General features: G+C 52.0%; 1 protein-coding gene across 3 annotated transcripts in view; it reads right to left on the bottom strand.

The window, feature by feature from the left end:
* Positions 1 to 8,048, bottom strand: part of PKD1 (polycystin 1, transient receptor potential channel interacting) — a 66,087-nt gene extending 58,039 nt beyond the window's left edge. Inside the window, exons 1-5 of one of the 3 annotated variants that reach the window (XM_044452599.1) lie at positions 7,782 to 8,048; positions 6,476 to 6,547; positions 5,326 to 5,495; positions 3,957 to 4,625; positions 1,656 to 1,839 (exon numbers count right to left, since the gene is read on the bottom strand). In XM_044452599.1, coding sequence (XP_044308534.1) covers positions 1,656 to 1,839; positions 3,957 to 4,625; positions 5,326 to 5,495; positions 6,476 to 6,531 — 1,079 coding nt within the window. In that variant the 5' untranslated portion in view covers positions 6,532 to 6,547; positions 7,782 to 8,048. Of the gene's footprint in view, positions 1 to 1,655; positions 1,840 to 3,956; positions 4,626 to 5,325; positions 5,496 to 6,475; positions 7,211 to 7,781 lie in introns of those variants that run through there. The other 2 variants (XM_044452598.1, XM_044452602.1) reach the window with 2 other exon arrangements.
* Positions 8,049 to 16,856: the final 8,808 nt, after the last annotated feature.

Raw genomic sequence — 16,856 nt, 5'->3', positions numbered from 1 at the left:
GGGGCGGGGCATGCTGAACATAAGGAGCAACTTCCTCACAGCAGGGGCTGTTTGGCACCGGAACAGCCTGCACAGGGTGGGGGTGCCCTCTGCTGAAGGGATCTGAGCCGCAGCCGGGCAGGACGCCGCAGGACTGCCTCAAGAAGGGGCTGGCCCTACCAGCCTTTCCCCCTGGGCACCCTTTAACTGCTTTGGGGCAAAACGCCCAGGCGTGGTCACTGCGGGCCATGCCGGCTGGGACTCAGGCGTGCCAGTGCCCGCAACACCTGGGAGTCGCCGGGAAGGGGAAGGTGGACTAGATGTCCTCTGAGGGTCTCCCCACCTCTTTGTGGCCCTGTGGTTGCACCTCCAGGCCCTCCTGCTCCGCCAGCAGCAGTGAAAAGGAAGGTTCCTTGGGCACACGTGCTTGGGAGGGGGTTCTCCAAAAGGACCGCAGTGACTACAGATGAGCGAGGGAGGGAGGGAGAGATCTGGCTGCCACACAGGCTAATGGGAAACAGATTTCATCTGCAGTTGCTTTCCCATAAGGAACAGTGGGAGTTCAGGAACGTCCAAGGGAGCGTTCCCACTCCCACCTTTCATCTTCTGTCACTCAGCTGAGTGGGGGTGGGGGCAAGAGCACCCTGGAGTTCCCCGCCCTGCTATTCGGATCGGACAGCACGCATCAGACCACTCCTGCAAGAGCAGGGCAGGGGCAATGTTGGACCCAGAAGGGTGGGCGGGGGGCACAGCGGGAGCAGCAGCCGGGAGGCCGCCTGCCCGTGTCCGCCACGTGCCTGTGCCAGCCAGCAGAGCGAGCCGCTGCCCGACTCCTGCCGGGCGTTGTGTGGGGGCCGCGCATGAGGAACTCTCCATGGCAGTGCAGGGGGATGGAGGGGCTCTCCCGGCCAGCGGGAGACGGGCTCCAGGTGACCGAAAGGAGCCCAGTGCAAGCCCAGGAGAACACACGCTGCCCGGGGAAGTGGCCCCCAGGCCTGAGCGTGCTCCGCGCCCGCGTCCGAAGCAGCAGGGGGCTGGGAGGGCAAAGAGCACGAGTCCACATCACACCTCCTGGCTGCAGAGCAGGGCCATTTGGGGTCTGGGAGGAAATGGGATGCAGATGGCCCGAGTACTGCCGGGCGGTGAGAAGCCAGGGCGCTGAAGTTGTGCAGACTCTGTCAGAGCCTAGCGCGAGAAGGGGAGACGCTGCTTTTTCTCCAGAAGGATGAAAGGGGAAGCGGTCAGAGACGGGTAGACATCCCGTTCCTTGGCAGCCTCCCGAGCGGCCAGCAGGAGCAGCTGGTCCCGTCCTCTGTGGGGTGGCGACAGGGCGACTGCCAGCCATCCACCGGCCATCAGAGCCAAGGAAGTGCCCAGGGGCTTCGGGAACGGCGGGGGCAGCGCAGAGCTGCGGAGAGCCGGGGCCCTTCATGCAACGGGGAGGCGGCTGGGGTGGGCCAAGCGTCGCTGGTCGTGCAGCAGTGCTGGGCACAGGCAGGCAGGCGCGTGCGTGTCTCCCGCCCCCTTCCCTCAGTCTGTTCGCCCCCGCAGCCACTGGCCCTAGCCAGGGTCAAGGCAGAGGCGACTGCTCGTTCGGGAGCCGAACCCAAGGTTCAGCGCGGGCTGGCGAGCTCCAGTGGCAAGGCGGGCTGCGTACGCCGCACTCCCTCACTTACCTGGTGACGTGGGAGACCAAGAAGCTCTGGATCTCGGGGCTGCTGACGAAGGCCAGGGCTCCGCCGCCCAGCTCCCGGCAGTGCCGCTGGGCCTCCTGCCACTCGGCTTTCTCCGCCCCCAGCCAATAGCAGTGGCTGTTTCCAGGGAAGACCACGCCGTCTGCAGGGCAAGTCGGGTGAACGGCTGCGTGAAAGGAAGCCGCACGTCAGCACACGCACCTCTGTGCTGCCCCCAGAGGCTCAGCAGCAGAGGGTAGGGCCGCCCAGGGAGGCACAGCCAGGGCCGGAAGCGGGAATCCCGCAGTGCAGCGCGGCTTCCCGGGAGGGAGAATCAAGACTGGCCCTCGTGCCCCCCGCAAAAGAACCCCTTCCAGGACGCAGTTTCCTGGCGCGTGCGAATTCCCTCCCAGGCTGCTTGGCATCAGCGCTGCAGACAGTGGAACTCCCCGCCTCAAGATGCACCCCTGGAAGCGGGTGTGAGCAGACTCTAATTCCAGCCCTGGGTCCATGCAGGGCCCTCCGACTGAACTCAGGGGCATGGGACCAGTGGCTGCAGCCCCTCCCAGTGACACCAGCGAGGGAGACTCTGCCCACCTCTCGCTGGAAAGAGAGGGGAAAGGCCTCCCTTGCTGCCGCCAGCGCCAGCGCATCGGAGAGAGTGTGCCTCGGCAGGCAGCACGTGCGCTGCATCGCGCATATGCGTGCCGCACGTGTTCACACACACAGCCCCCCAGCTGCCCATCTGGAACCAGTTACCATCCCAGGGCTGCACAGGTTGTGCCACCAGGACTTAAATGCTCAGTATGGAACATTTATATACACAGTATTTCATCCCAGAAATCTGCTTCTATTCAGTGGGCAGGATCCAGACTTACCACTACCTAAGAGTAGACCCAATGCAATAAATGGGAGATAGGGAAGGCTCTTTTTCTCTAGAATTGTCGCCTTCTGTATACTCACTTGTTACAGAGACACATAATGGCAGCGCTGCCAAATGCTTGCAGTCGAGGGCCCCCTGTGCTAGCATGGAGTGGCTTTTTCAGAACAGATCTGTGGCACCCCCTGCACATCTCTCTCTCTTTGCCTTAAAACAATGCATCTGTTTGCATTTCAGCACCAGGGTGTCCAGTGCAGAGAGGCAAAGCTTTCCAGGACTTCTGTGGCTTTAAAAGATAAGTCTGGGCTTCCCACATCACGCCCATTTCAGTGCCTCCTGGTGGGGCCTTGGAGGTAAGTGACAGACTGCTCCTCTCCTGCTTGCCAGGTAAGCCTCCCCTTGCCTGGCCCCCTCCCAGCGCTCTGGCTGGCCTCCCCCTCACCGGCCTTAAGGGTTGCTGCTTGTAGGAGCTGCAGGCATTTTGCAAGGCATTTTGAGGAAAGTTGCTCAGGGTGGGGGCGGGGAGGTGTAGGAATTACAAGCTTCACCTCTCTCAGTCCCTCTTTTTAAGATCACAACTTCGCTATATGAAAAGGGTACGGGTTTTTCACCCTGTAAATGCCCTGCCTCACTGAGGCACTTTTACTGGGGTTCCTGGCCACATCAATTTCATCTTGTAAGCCTTGCCTGTTTTTCCACTCCTTCTCTCATCCTTTTCCCTACCAGAAAAAATATAGAGGGAAAAACAAACTATGCACATAATATTTTTACTGGTCATGGGAGCCTGGAAGCACCCTGAGAAGATGTTCCAGGGGAGCAAGAAAAAGGAAGCAAGGGAAGAGAAAAAATACATTTAATTCTCTTTGCGGAAAAGGATTGCTTGTGAGGGAACAGAAAAATCTTAGCCATGAGAGGCAAAGGTAATACCGGGCTCTATTGAGCGCAGTGTGGAACCCTCTCCTATTGTAGGCCTGACTCCAGCATGGAGCCGGTGGAAGGCTCAGTATCAGGTCTGCTGGTTTCTAAGCGTGAGCCAGTCCTGCAACATCCACGTGCCAACCAGGAATGGCTTAAAGTTGTGGGGGGGGCAGGAGGAACTCTTTTGGGGTTCTGGTTTCGGCTCTCAGAAGGTCCTGCACGCATGGCCAATGGTCAGGAAGGAGAGGCCCAACATGCCTCGCATCTACCACAGTGGTCCACCCTTAAGGGCCGGAGGAAAAGCGGCACCCCCAAAGCTTATTTGCACAGCTGCTGTGTAAGAAAAACCAGCGGCTGGCTCCTGTTTCAGTGAGATCCCGGGGACCAGAAACCAAGCAAATCAGAACGGAGACGGCCTCCCGTGCCCCAGGAGATGGAAAACCCCCTGTGTGAACACGAGGCTGCAGCCCACCTCCCCCTCCCCGAGCTGCCGGGCTTTAACTCACCCTTGCCAGGCTCTCTGTCCCCTGCCACGATGCTGTAGGTGGCAGAGAGGCCAGTCCCCGCGCGATTCCTGACCAGCAGCTGCAAGCTCGCGTTGGTCTTCACCAAAGGAGGACACTGAAGCTCCACGTCCGCCGGCGGGGCCACCACGGCGACTGCAGCTCGTGCCAAGGTCAGCTGCCCGCCAACAAAGAGCACGGCCGTGACATTGTAGTGCCCGGGGGAGGCGTATGTGTGACGCACAGTCGTCCTGGTGGTATTCAGCAATGCCGTACGGTCCCCAAAGTCCCACTGGACAGTGCCGACGGGAATGGGCACATGGAGAGCCAAGGTGACCTCGTGGTACAGGCTGCAGGGAGAGTCGGGTGCCACCAAGGAAACGGGCAGCGCCGCCGGGAAGACGCTCGGAACAAGGGAAGGGCCACCACACACGGGTCCGGCGAACGGCTCGGCACAGAATGGCCAGCAGCCAGCGGAAGCGTTCGGGTCCAGAGCAGCGCCGCACAGGCAGTGGGCCTCTTGGCTGAAGCCCCCGTGGTCCTGGCCATCAGCAAAGCAGAATGAAGCACATGCCTCGGCTGACAGGTTCTGCGGGAGGCGGGATGTGAATCGCACAACGGAATCAACCACGCCGGTGCTGTTGTCCCTCAGGCATGCGATGTAGTCCGCTCCTGGAGGGGTGAGCAAGGAATCCACGTGTCAAGCCAGAACACTGAGCTGCAGGTTCAGGAGGGGCGGTGGCGGCGGCTCCAGCGGAGCTCCGGACGTCCACGCCGCAAGCGGGCTGCTTTGAGGCTGCTGCAGGCCTTGGATGTCGGCCCGGCTCTGCCCAAGTCCCCACCAGGCAGCTCTGCTCTTCCCAAGAGGGTCATGTGTGAGCCTGCCCTTGGCAGCCCTCGACCCCAGACTCTCCCCCTGCTGCGCTCCTCAGCTGAGGCTCTCTCACAGGTCCCCCGCATCTGCATGGGGGGGGGGCGCTCAGCATTCACCTGCGCCACCGGAATGCCCCCTCTGGAAAGCTCACCTGGTGCCAGGCCAGAGGCTCTCAATTCCTGTGCACCCCCGTTTCTTTCTATGCTGAATCTGTCTACAAGCCGCCACTGGCATAACGCTCGCTGGGCAGCCCCTGAGCGCATTCATTTGCTGCTGCCTTGCTGGCGCTGTGCCTGCGTGGAATTGCCATTGCATACACTGCTGTGATTCTGACACCCCCGTGACACGCTGCTCACCCACAGGAGGACGTGCGTGCTCCTGTGGAGCGGCACCTGTGCTGCGTTGTGAGGGACCTCTGTGGCGCTACGCAACAGCCACAGTCCTTGCGAGGCGTCTCCCCCCCCCAACACACACACACAGGCTGCCTCGGAGCCTTACCACAAGCCACGTCAAGGAACGACACGTTGAGCAGAGGGAGGCCCGCCACCTCGAGAGGCTCAGCACACGTCGTCTCCAGCGGGTGCGCCACCTTCACGCTCCGCTCTTCCACCCAGTGGGGAAACCACGCAAGTTTGCAGTCACAAACAAATGGATTCAAACTCAAGTTTCTGAAAGAGGCAGATGAGCAAGGTAGAGCGCGCATTAGCTTGGCAAACAAAACCCAATCTTTTTCTCATTCTGCAAACAATTGGCATCACTAGAAGAGGGATGTGGGGACGATTGTTTGCATTCATAAAGGCCCTGCCACGTCATACTACTGAGGTGCTGCGATAGGTCTCTGGCCAAGAGAAGCGCAGCGCTTCCAGAGGATTAAGACAAGTCTGTCAAAGCCTAACCTCACTACTGACAAACCTTCTGAAATATCCTTTGGAAGAGAGAGGCCACGGCAGATTCAGAAAGGCTGCAGGGAATGTGAAAATAGCCGCCTGCAATAAGGAAGCCTCAGCGAGCTGTGGGGCGGAGAGGGGTGGGCTTCACTAGGCAGCCACAGGTAAGGGACATGGGGATTAGGCTTTGCCTGCCTCAGCATTTGTTGATTTACAATGCCTGTCTTTATTATTGTTCCTTTATGGCTGCTGGTTGACTGCTTTAGTCTACTTTATACTTGCACTGTAGTTATTGACATAAATTGCCTTGAATATATTGTACAAGACGGGATTCAAAGAAGTAAGTTAAAGGACGGAAGGAAGGAAGCCTGGGCAAATGATCTCAGTGAAAATCACCCACTGAAGGAAAGGTTAAACTTAGCCCCACTGGGCCCACTGAAAATCAGCCCCCATACTGCACTTTAAAATGCCAACATGGTTCCCATGGATGTGCTGATAATCCCGCTTAGTTTGTCCGCAGGTTTCCAACTCCAAGTTGCACACAGAAAGATTCTGAGGAGCACAAAGAAGGGAAATGCGCTCTGCCGAATCATCAATAGCCCACCCCAGTCTGCCACACCTGCGCGTGGAGCCATGTGACTTGGTGCCCCACAACAGCGGGGGCTGGACCTGATGGCCTTTTTGGCCCCTTCCAACTCTACTCTTCTGTGACTCTATGCAGCAATGCAGTCTTGAAATGAAGTAAAAATCAGCGTACTCACATTTCACTTAAATTAAATAAATTATCAAATATTCCATCTTCTAATGAAGAAATCATGTTGTTACTTATATCTCTGCAGTCAAAGAAAGAAAGGGAAATGTCATGCATACTAAAAACAAACAAACAAAGCAACCTTGTCTTCATTTCTCTTCCCTTGAAATGCCAGTCAGCCAGTGTTCTTCACTGGGAAAGGCAGCATGGGAAAAGAAAAGGGCCACGGTACAAACTTCGTTCGTTTGAGGTGTCCATTTTCTTCAGGTTTACACTCAAAGCTGCCCTGGGCATGTTTGCACATCAGCAGCCTTGCTTGCTGACCACCGCTGGGTTGTTTTACCTCCGCCTTCCCATGCACACATCCTCCCAACCCCAAAATCCATACAAGAGGCACACCTGAAGCAGGAGGCATCTTTATTTTGTAAAGATGGGTTATGGGGAAGTTCCATCCGGACAAAAGATGGTGTGTTGGACTCCAGAAATGCCTGACCAAGCAATTCCATGGCTGCCCCCTAAGTGTGCCCAGACTCTACCTGCCCGCCCCCCAGCAAGGCATCTGCCTCCTGCTAGGAGGCATCTGGATGCAGGCACGCCACTGCTGCCCGGCCCTGGCCCTGGCCCTGGCCCTGGCCCTCACATCTGGTCCAGTGCAGGCTGAAATCCGGAAACCTCCAGGGGCACGTGTGCTTCTGAGAGTTCTCCCCAACATCTCCAGGCAAAAGTTGCCGACACTGCTCTGCTCCAGGAAGGGACCGAAAAATATGAGCTGCTCACAGTAGATTTGGAATTTGGACTCCGTGGTGCTCTGCCCCGTGCTAAACGAAAACAAGTGCACCACCGCAATTCTCTACCAAGAAAAGGCCAAACTTCTTTGCCAAGAAGAAGCGGCACTCTGCATATTGGACAGATTATGGAAAGGCGCAGAGTTGCCTCTTGAGTGATGCTTCGATGCGGCAGGAAAACATGAGGGGATCCAAAGTGATACCCCCAAAGGAGGGGAAATTCTGCTCCCTTTACCTCACCTGCTGCAGTTCTGAAGCCCTTACCTGACCGTGTGTCCATCCCGTCCCGTGTCCCCACCCCCTGCCGCCCCACCGTGCATACTTTCAAGACACTGCACGGAGGCTCACAAATCATTCGGTTCCAGCTTAAAGGAGACTATCCCCAAGGTGCAAAACATTTCCCCTAATTGCCTGGCGGAACAGTGGAATCGCACAAAGAGGCGGCCCCGAGTCCCAGGAGGCTTGCCAAGGACTGGAGAGAGGAGGTGGATGTGAGTGCCGTGAGGCTCCGTGCGCTGCACCGGGGCTTACAGTTTTGTCAGGGAAGTCAGATGTTCAAACGCCTCAGCATTTAAAGCACTGATCCTGTTGCTGGAAAGGTCCCTAGAAGGAGAGAGGAGAGGAGAGAATAATGCTTGCTATCTTTGACATTTTAACTTGTCTTCGTTCCATCAGCATGGGTTTAAAAAGATTAGCCTGTCTGTTTCACTCCAGACTCAGAAAGAAATCGGGGTTTTGGCATACGAAAACAGAGGGATTCCCACTCAGCCAAAGACAACACCTTTCTTAAAGCTGGCTTATCCATTAAGGAAAATGAGGCCATATATGAACAAAAATAGCCTGAAGAGGTTCCAGCGGAGAAATAGGTTCAGGTGGAATAAACTTATTGGTATGTATAACGTGCCTGCTCTGGGGGTGGGGGGGTGGGGGTCAGACCGGCCACTTCATTTCGGGGCCATTTTGTGAAAGAGCAAACCAAACCAAAACACCTTTAGAATACCTTTCCAGGTAATACCCAGGCTAATAATGGCTCTGCAATGAGCACCCGGTTGCTGCGCTTCCCAGTAACATCCAGATGAGGTCTTTGCATCTGGCCGAGGGAGAGGTGGAAAGCCCGGCTTCGAGCTTTGCCCTGCCCGCCCCACCTGTCAAATCTTATCACATCACTTGAGTTGCAGTTCTGGGTCAAATAGTTAAGGACATGATCCAGGCAAAATGGAGTCCCCAAAACTACAAGAAGGAAGACACCTCCCTGAAAAGAATCAGAAGAAACTTGACTTCCCGTTTCAGAGACCAGCTGGTGAGAGGCTGATTACGACTGTGCAAAGGGCAAAGAGGAGCGGCAGGAGGAGGGATCCTCGTCCTCCCCAGCTTATGACGCGTGAAAAACATACAGCTGGGAACCGCATGCTTTTCCACAGTCCGGGCCTCCAGTCCAAGGCACATGCTCTGCCATCAAAGCCTCGCATCAGAAGCCGGACCTTCGCTTGGTGCTGGAAAGTGCTGCAGCCAAGCACGTCTCCGCAGGGGCTGGCACCACGAGCCAGCGGGCCCCACCTGCTAAAGGCGCCTTCCAGAATTCAGTGAACGGGGAAACTGAGGCAGGGGCACTGCTCTGGAGCGCCTCTGTCCAGAGCTCCACGCCAGCTGCCTCCACGTCCACCTGGCGTCCCGGTGTCCTCACTCCACCTGTCGCTCAGCACCCTGTAGGCACTGAGCCTGCTGCATCTTCGCTGAGGCGTCTCAGCAGAGGCATCCGCCTCAACTTTGGATCTGGCGTGCACACGAACTCATGCAGGCACCAGTCCCCGCTAAATCCAAATCACGGACTTCCCCGTGGATGTCCAAGGGCAGGAGCCACTTCCATGCCCGAGAATACTTTAAGCACAGCTCCTCGGGGTGAGCCTCTCAGCCAAGCAATGGGTGTTCTCTCCGCCTGTTCTGCATCTCCCCGTCCTCCTTCACCCTCCTTTGCAGGCACTCCAGGCCATGCAGTCTCCTGCCAATCGATTGCCAGATTTCCTGCATTCAGCCAGTCAATATTCCAGGCCAGGAAAGTATCTTCGAGGTGCTTGGACAGATCCCCTTGTTTGTTTGTTTGTTTGTTTGTTTTGGATTTAGCCATTAGCTGTGGGCCCTTTGAAGCTCACAGCATGATGAAAACAAAGCAATCTGCCCTACAACCAGAGTTTTCCCCACATATTTCAGCTTTCTCAAGTTTGTCAATACCTTTTTCTAAATGGGCAGTGCAGCTTTGTATTACCCCGGGCTGATTCAAGTCAGTATATATGATGATGAGGATGATGCCAAGTCCTTTCATGCAGACAGCCTGCCCTTTTGTAATGTGAGGAAACGGCACCCCATCTTTCTACAAGCCCTGTGGCAAGCTTATTCTGTGCTAGCGGCAGCTGGGTAAGGCACCATCCAAGAGAAGTTTTAAAACAATACCATGTGCAACAGCAAAGAGCCACACTTTTCATGGACAAACTCCCACATCAGTGTTGAGAGTCGGTGTCCAACGGCAGCATTCCTTCGATAGGCGTCTGCGTCCAGTAAGCCAAGCCAAGTTTAACTGCCGGAGAAGTGCGTGGATCACCCCACGCCCACCGAAGGGCACGACAGGAGTGCTGACGGCACGCGCTGCCTTGTGTGACTCACGGTCAGCCCTTCAGTTCCAATTCCTGGGCGCCTCGCGTACAGCCCAAGTACCTGCCCCAATGCAGCCAGCTCACTCTGGGGCTTATTGGATAATACCCTGTTATATAAAACTCAGTGGCTGCCGCCAAAGATTCGGTTACTCGGTCCAACCCTCCACCACCCACTTAATTTCGCCTCTCGGCACATTGGCTGCCTGGCCCACAGGCCCTCCCTGAGCATGCAGCTCTCTGCCTGCGGGAGCGTCTCCCCAGCCCCCCCTTCGCCTCTCCGATTCCACACGGATCCCCCGCCTGCTTTTCCTCAGGTCACCACAACCGCCCACCCAGAGCCGGCCTCCATCTGCCCTGCTCTGCGCCTCTTCCCGCCGGGCTCCAGCTCCCAGCACTTGCGCCTGCGGACCTCGGCAGCCTCTTCGCCCCGAGTCTGCCGGCAGCACCTCGCCCCTGGGGTCCTCTTAGGCCCCAGACGACGCTGTCTGGCTAAGTGGACCTTTCACTTCTCACACGCACGCTGCACAGCTTGCCAGTACTCCATGCGGGGCACACGCTTCCTAAGTCGCAAACATGCTCGAGAATGGTCTTCACGTCAGGCCAATTCCAAGAGAGGGTAGCCAGGCAGAGCCACTGAGCTCAAGAGCTGGCAACATCTCCAGGAAGGGCTAGAAAACTCTGCCCAGACCCCGGGGAGAGCTCCGGCCAGTGCTGCCAGCCTGGGCTTCAGGGCCGGGCCGGGCCGGGAGGGTCTCTCAGCAGAAGGCAGCCTCAGGCACTCCTGACGTGGTCAGCAAGTGAGGAGCCGGCGGCAAGCTTTAGCACTTCTATCTGCTGAGCCCTTTCTGGGCCTAATCTATAATGCCAGCAATTGCCTATGAAGTCCTAAATGACCTAGAAGTAACCAGGTGATGTAAAGGGCCGGCACACCTGCATGCACCTGCCTAGGCTTTCATTTGGCCACAGAGGCCTTGCTCATACGCGCACCTCTAAGTTCTGTCAGGTTGGAGAGCAGGAAGCAGAGCCTGTTCAGGAGTGGCCCCATCCTCATTCCGCACCGAACTCTGCACTGGCCTCACTGGCTCCCTCCACCTCTACCGTTCAGGAGCATGATTCGCGGGGGGGCGGGGGGGCGTGTGTGGCTTCATGCCTGTCTATTTTTAAATGGATCTTAAATGGAGGATAAGCATCTGATAGTCCACTTTCAACTGACATTGGCCTCCAGTGTATAGTTTAGACTTTGTGGCTTAACTGTTGCAGGAAATGTATTTTAATGCAGCTACCTCAGTTAATTCTGCGTGCTGTGCATATGTTCATCCATACATACTGATCATTAGCTTTGATTCAGGACCTGATCTGGCAATCCAGAAGACGACCCAAACTATCTCTGACTGGTTCAGAGTCTGCCCAACTCAAATTTGGAAACCCCACTTGGGAAAACTACAAGTTCATACTTCCTATTGACAATCACTGGAAAAAAACAAACGACCACATTATTTTTGCCATTTAACAGAGCTGAGTGAAATATACTTAGTGACGGATGAAACCTGACAAATTCCAGACAAACAGGTGGGGGGGGGGACATTTTCTTATGTTAACTTGTTGTCATTAACTTGTTTGCATTTCATTGCAGAACTGATTGGCATTTGCAGGCAAAAATGCTCCTTTTGAAAGGACACTGTTGATCGAGTTGCAGATTAATCACTGCAGAGATTTTCTGTGGGAGCTTTACAAGCTTGGAGGTTTCCAGAAATATGCAGGGTGTTCTTTCTGGGGTGATTTTTATGAAAACCCCACACCATGTAGAAGTGGCCCTGGCTAAGAAACCTACAAAAATGTTGCAAGGGTACTATGGTGAAGTCACTGGGATGAAAATAAATAGAGAAAAGACTTAACTGTTAGTAAAAAATCTTACATTGGAACAGAAAACAACTTTGATGCAGCAAAAAGACCTTCAAATTGTTAAAGAGGTTAAATATTTGGGAATCTTACTTACAGCTAAGTGTGTTACACTAAAAGAAGATAACTATATTAAACTATGTAAGGAGATCAAGAATGATCTAGAAAAATGGGCTAATTTGCAATTATCATTGTTGGGAAGAATATCTATAGTTAAAATGAATATATTACCAAAGCTTTTGTTCCTATTCCAAACAATTCCTATAAAAATTCATAAAAAGTATTTTGATAATTTAAATACCCAAATCTTACAATTCATTTGGCCAAAGAAGAAATCAAGGAATAAATTAAAAATGCTTCAGGAAGCCAAAGGGAATGGGGGCTTTGGTCTTTCCGATTGGATTCTATAATATCAAGCTTGTGCTTTAATGTGGTTAAAACAATGGATAACTCTAAGAGAATTTCATACCGTGAAGGGCATGATTTACAAATGGGATGGCATGCTAATATGTGGTATGAGAAATGTAAGACACATGGTTATTTTTTAAATCATTATGTTAGAAACTCATTGATGATGATTTGGGAAAACCTAATGATAAAGCTTTATACTAAGTTGCCGAGATGGCTTTCTCCTATGGAAGCTCTTACATATCCAAATGCATTGAATTTTGATACGATTGTGAGATATGATGATATTTTAGATAATGATGGAAAATTGAAGCCAAATCAAGAACTACAGGAACATGGTACTGATCTCTCTTGGTGGCATAAGATTCAAATACAATTGAGGTATATTAAAGACTATAGAATGTATGGTTTTTATAAGGAACTAATAGTATTTGATCAAATGATTTTAAAATCAGATGAAAAAATGATTAAAAGGTTGTATAATTTTCTTTTGGCTATGAAAATGGTAGAAGAACAAGTAAAAGAAACTATGATAACATGGGCACAAAAATTTGGATATAATATTGAGTTACAGAAATGGAAAAAGCTGTGGGAAAGAAATATTAGGATAACCTTTCTAAAATGTTTTACAGATGGTATTTATCACCAAATAGATTAGCAAAAATGTTTCCAAATACATCAAATAGATGTTGGGAATGTAAACACAAACCTGGTACTTTTTATCATTCGTGGCGGACTTGTGTTAAGGCAAAAAAAAAATTGGGTTAAAATACACAAATGGCTTGAGGAAATGCTGAAAAAACCTTTAACATTTAAACCTGAAGTTTTTCTATTAGGTATTATCCCTGACGACGTCAATAAACAAGCTATATATTTGACTTTACATATAATTACTGTGGCGAGAATTGCATTTGCCCAACATTGGAGAAGCAAAGAGCCACCTACTGAAGAGCTGATTTTAAAAAAGATCTTGAACAGCGCGGAGATGGACAGATTGACTTTATCTTTGAAGGAGAAGGAAGATACAGGCTTCTATCAAACTTGGAACACTTTTTATCATTGGTTAGAGAACCGGGACTATGCATAAAATTGAATATGGTTGTTGAATGTAAAAAACAGTGAGATGTCAACCCAGCATGTCCAATGCCCTGAATAATTGTTGTTTTAGTTTTGGATTTATAGAGAAAATAATACAATTTGATCAAAAAAAAGTTGCAGGGGTACATACTGCAGGGTTTGTGACGGGGAGGCATTAAAGGTGGGACAAGAAAACGACTCCCTTCTGTGAGTTTCTGGAAGGGGACATGGACATTTGCAGGGATCTCTCTCGTCAAGAGACCTGCACAACGTCAGCAAGGCAGGTGCTGGGTGGAAGCAGTTCTGCATCTCTGTTTTTCCCTCCTAAGCGGCCCCAAGGCCCCCACAGAGCACTTGGGCAGGTGGGCAGTGCATCCGGGGCATGCAGAGCCAAGGCCGAAGCAGAAGGACGGAAGCTGCAGCAGGTCCGGGAAAGCACCCAAAACTACACACTCCCAAGTCCCAGAAACTCCACAGACAAGTCCTGCTTATTGGAGGCAGAATGGCAAAGAGCTCTTAATGCGGACCCAGTCCTGAAATGTTTTACTTCAGTATTCCCTCCCCTCAAAGCACAGGGAACCCAGTAAAGCCATTCACCACAATTAGTACCTAGAGCTGATATTTGGGGGGGGGGGGGCCCCTTCCCCCCACTTTTTCTGGGAAGCAGGGGGGGGGGGGTCATGGTTTTTTGTAGATGCCCCAGCAGCCACGGGGTCCTTCTCAATCCAAAGCACGAAGCTTCAAAGAGGAAACTGATTCGGATTTGGCTCATTCCAGAGACATCCCGCTTTTAATGCAGACGTCTCCTGAATCTTTCTGAACAAATCTAATTCGCTTGAACCTGCCACATTCTCTTAATAGTTACTAAACCATTTAAACAAAGGGTTTTTTAAAACCTTTAAATATGATATAAATATATTTCAAATTAATTTTAGTTTCAAACTTAATTAAAATGCAATCACTGCCTAATGCAAGACACTTGTTTCTAATCCTCAACTGGCTGAAACAACAGTTCCCAAAACAACTCCTTTTCCTCATGTTGGATTTTCTAAAAATATATATAATTTGTTTTCTCCGCTAAAGCCAAGTTAAAACTTTGGAAGAAATGAAGTCTGCTGACAGGAGAGTTGGTTTTTTGTTTTTTGTTTTTTGCTAAGATTCAGGCACTGAAGTTCTGAAATGTTTGAGGGATTGAGGAAACACACTGACTTTGAACAGCTTGGGAAAGGGAACGTTTCGCTATAGTCACTCCTCCTTTTTCTTTTTTTCTCCTTTTTCTAGACTTACATTTTGCAAAACTAAAAATGTAATCCATGCAAACTAAGCTAAGACGTTGCTTGCAAAAAGTTACGCATATGCAGATATAGAAGCAGCAACCGTGCAAAATCCCCGGAACCCCAGCAAGGAGCCAGCCTTCTCCCACTCACCCGGCCAAAGCCCAAGAACACCAGATTCGCTCTGGAGGATCAATACCACAGCAACTCCACTCAAGGCAGGCTGGCCGCTTGCCGCCGGGTGCAGACGCTGTTTTTATGCCTCAAGCTGCATTTTCCTTGGCTCTCCGATGCGTACATCGAGTCCCACAACGCTTAGGAGGGCTTTCCATCTTCTGCCCCAAATACCCAAATGAAATGGAATGAAAATTCAGATTCTGCATATGCAGGGAAGCTTATTTTACATCACGTCACTCTGCACGATCGCTTGCTTGCTTGTCCAGTGTCGTTAGTTCTTTTCAAAAATGAAACAGATGCTGAAGCTCAAAGTTAAATGACAGATCGTCTTTCTATGCTAGATATTTTAATGATTATTTTAATTAAGGTGTTGAATATTTAAACAACTTTATTTGTATGAATATAAGAAAAGCCCTGCAGGATCAGATGCAAGTCCCATCCAGTCCAGCACTCTGCACACACCGTGGCAAGCCAGCCGCCCACAGGACTGCCTGAGCAAGGTGGGCCCGAGCCCATCCTCCACAACTGGCATCTGCAGGCAGGGTCCCTCTGGGGAAGGAGGGGGCACAGGGCCAGCATGGCTAGGAGCCATGGAGCGCCCCCTACTCCACGAACCTGCCCAGTCCCTGTCCTGTCCGGGCCACCCCCACGTCCCATTTCCGTGGATTCCGCAGCTTAACCGCACTCCGCGGGAAGAAATCCGTCCTTTTACCTGCCCCAAACCTCCCACGAATCAGCTCCATGTGGTGAACCAGGCTTGAGTTTTTTGGGGAAAGGAGAAACAAGTCTCCCTCTCTATTGTATTATTGCATGACTGCTCAGTTTTCTTGGGAGCCTTTGGTGCGGGACTTTGCCAAGAGCCTTTCGCAAGTCCAGGTGAAGAGTGTCTACTGGACTGCCCGGGTCTACATGTGCACTGACAATCTGAAAGAACTCAACCAGGTCCACGAGACAAAACTTCCCCTTGAGGAAGTTATGCTTATTATTAAATATTTAGCATGGATTGTCCCTCCATGGGATAACTGATCCTGTCTGTTATCCTGCTTTCAAACAGTTTACTCAGAATAGATCTTAAGCTAACTGGCACATAATTTCCTGGATCCCCACCCCCCTCCAGTTCTCCTTTTGGACATTGTTGTTACATTGGCCATTCTACAATCTTCTGGTACAAGAGGGAATTTTAGGGGCAACTCCCTAATTTTGCCCTAAAATTGTCCCTAATTCCTGACGATTCCTGACTGGACTGAAAAAAAAGCATATAACAAAAAGAAACACCCAAGCCACTGAACAGCTGCAGTGGCAGGAAGGCACATGTTTAAGAGCTTCCCCATCTGTTTTATTACATAGAAACATAGAAAACAGAGCGAGTCAGAAGGGACCTCCCTGGCCATCTAGTCTGACCTCCGGCACCAGCCGGCTCCGCTCACGACATGCCCACCATGTGGACGTCCAGCCTATCCTTGAACACCCACACCGATGGGGCCTCCACCACCTCCCGTGGAAGCCCATTCCACACCCTCAGGGTCCCAACTGTCAGGAAGTGCTTCCTGGCATCCAAAGGGAACCTTGGCTCCCTGAGTTTTGCTCCATTGGAGCGCATCCTGCCTTCCTCTGCAGGGGAGAACAGGTCTCTACCCATCTCCATGTGACATCCCCTCACATACCTGCAGGTCGCCAACAGATCCCCTCTGAGTCTCCTGTTCTCCAGGCTGAAGAGACCCAGTTCCCTCAGTCTCGCCTCATATGGCATCCCCTGCAAACCGACCACCAACCTTGTGGCCCCACGCTGCACTGACTCTAACCTGGCTATATCCTTTCTGTAATGAGGGGCCCACCTACCACACTCTCCAGTTAAAAGCTGCAGAAAGCTTCTGCAGGTTGCTTATCGCCTACTTGCTGTGCATTTATTTATATATTTATTTATTATGTATTTAATTTATATCCCACCCTTTCCCCCCCATCACAGCACTCAAAGTGACTAGTCCTAGCTCAGAATGCCAAGCGACATGTACCGTCTCCACTCAGGAAACAGTATTTTCTTCAACAGCTGAAGGTGTCCGCAAGATAAAACAGCAAAGGAGGAGTGGAAGCAACATGTGCCAGTTTCTGAGACCCCGGCATTC

Source organism: Varanus komodoensis, unplaced genomic scaffold (assembly GCF_004798865.1).
Source record: "Varanus komodoensis strain SLA01 unplaced genomic scaffold, ASM479886v1 scaffold73, whole genome shotgun sequence".
Lineage (NCBI taxonomy): Eukaryota > Metazoa > Chordata > Lepidosauria > Squamata > Varanidae > Varanus > Varanus komodoensis.
This window is presented reverse-complemented; position numbering and strand designations above follow the sequence as displayed.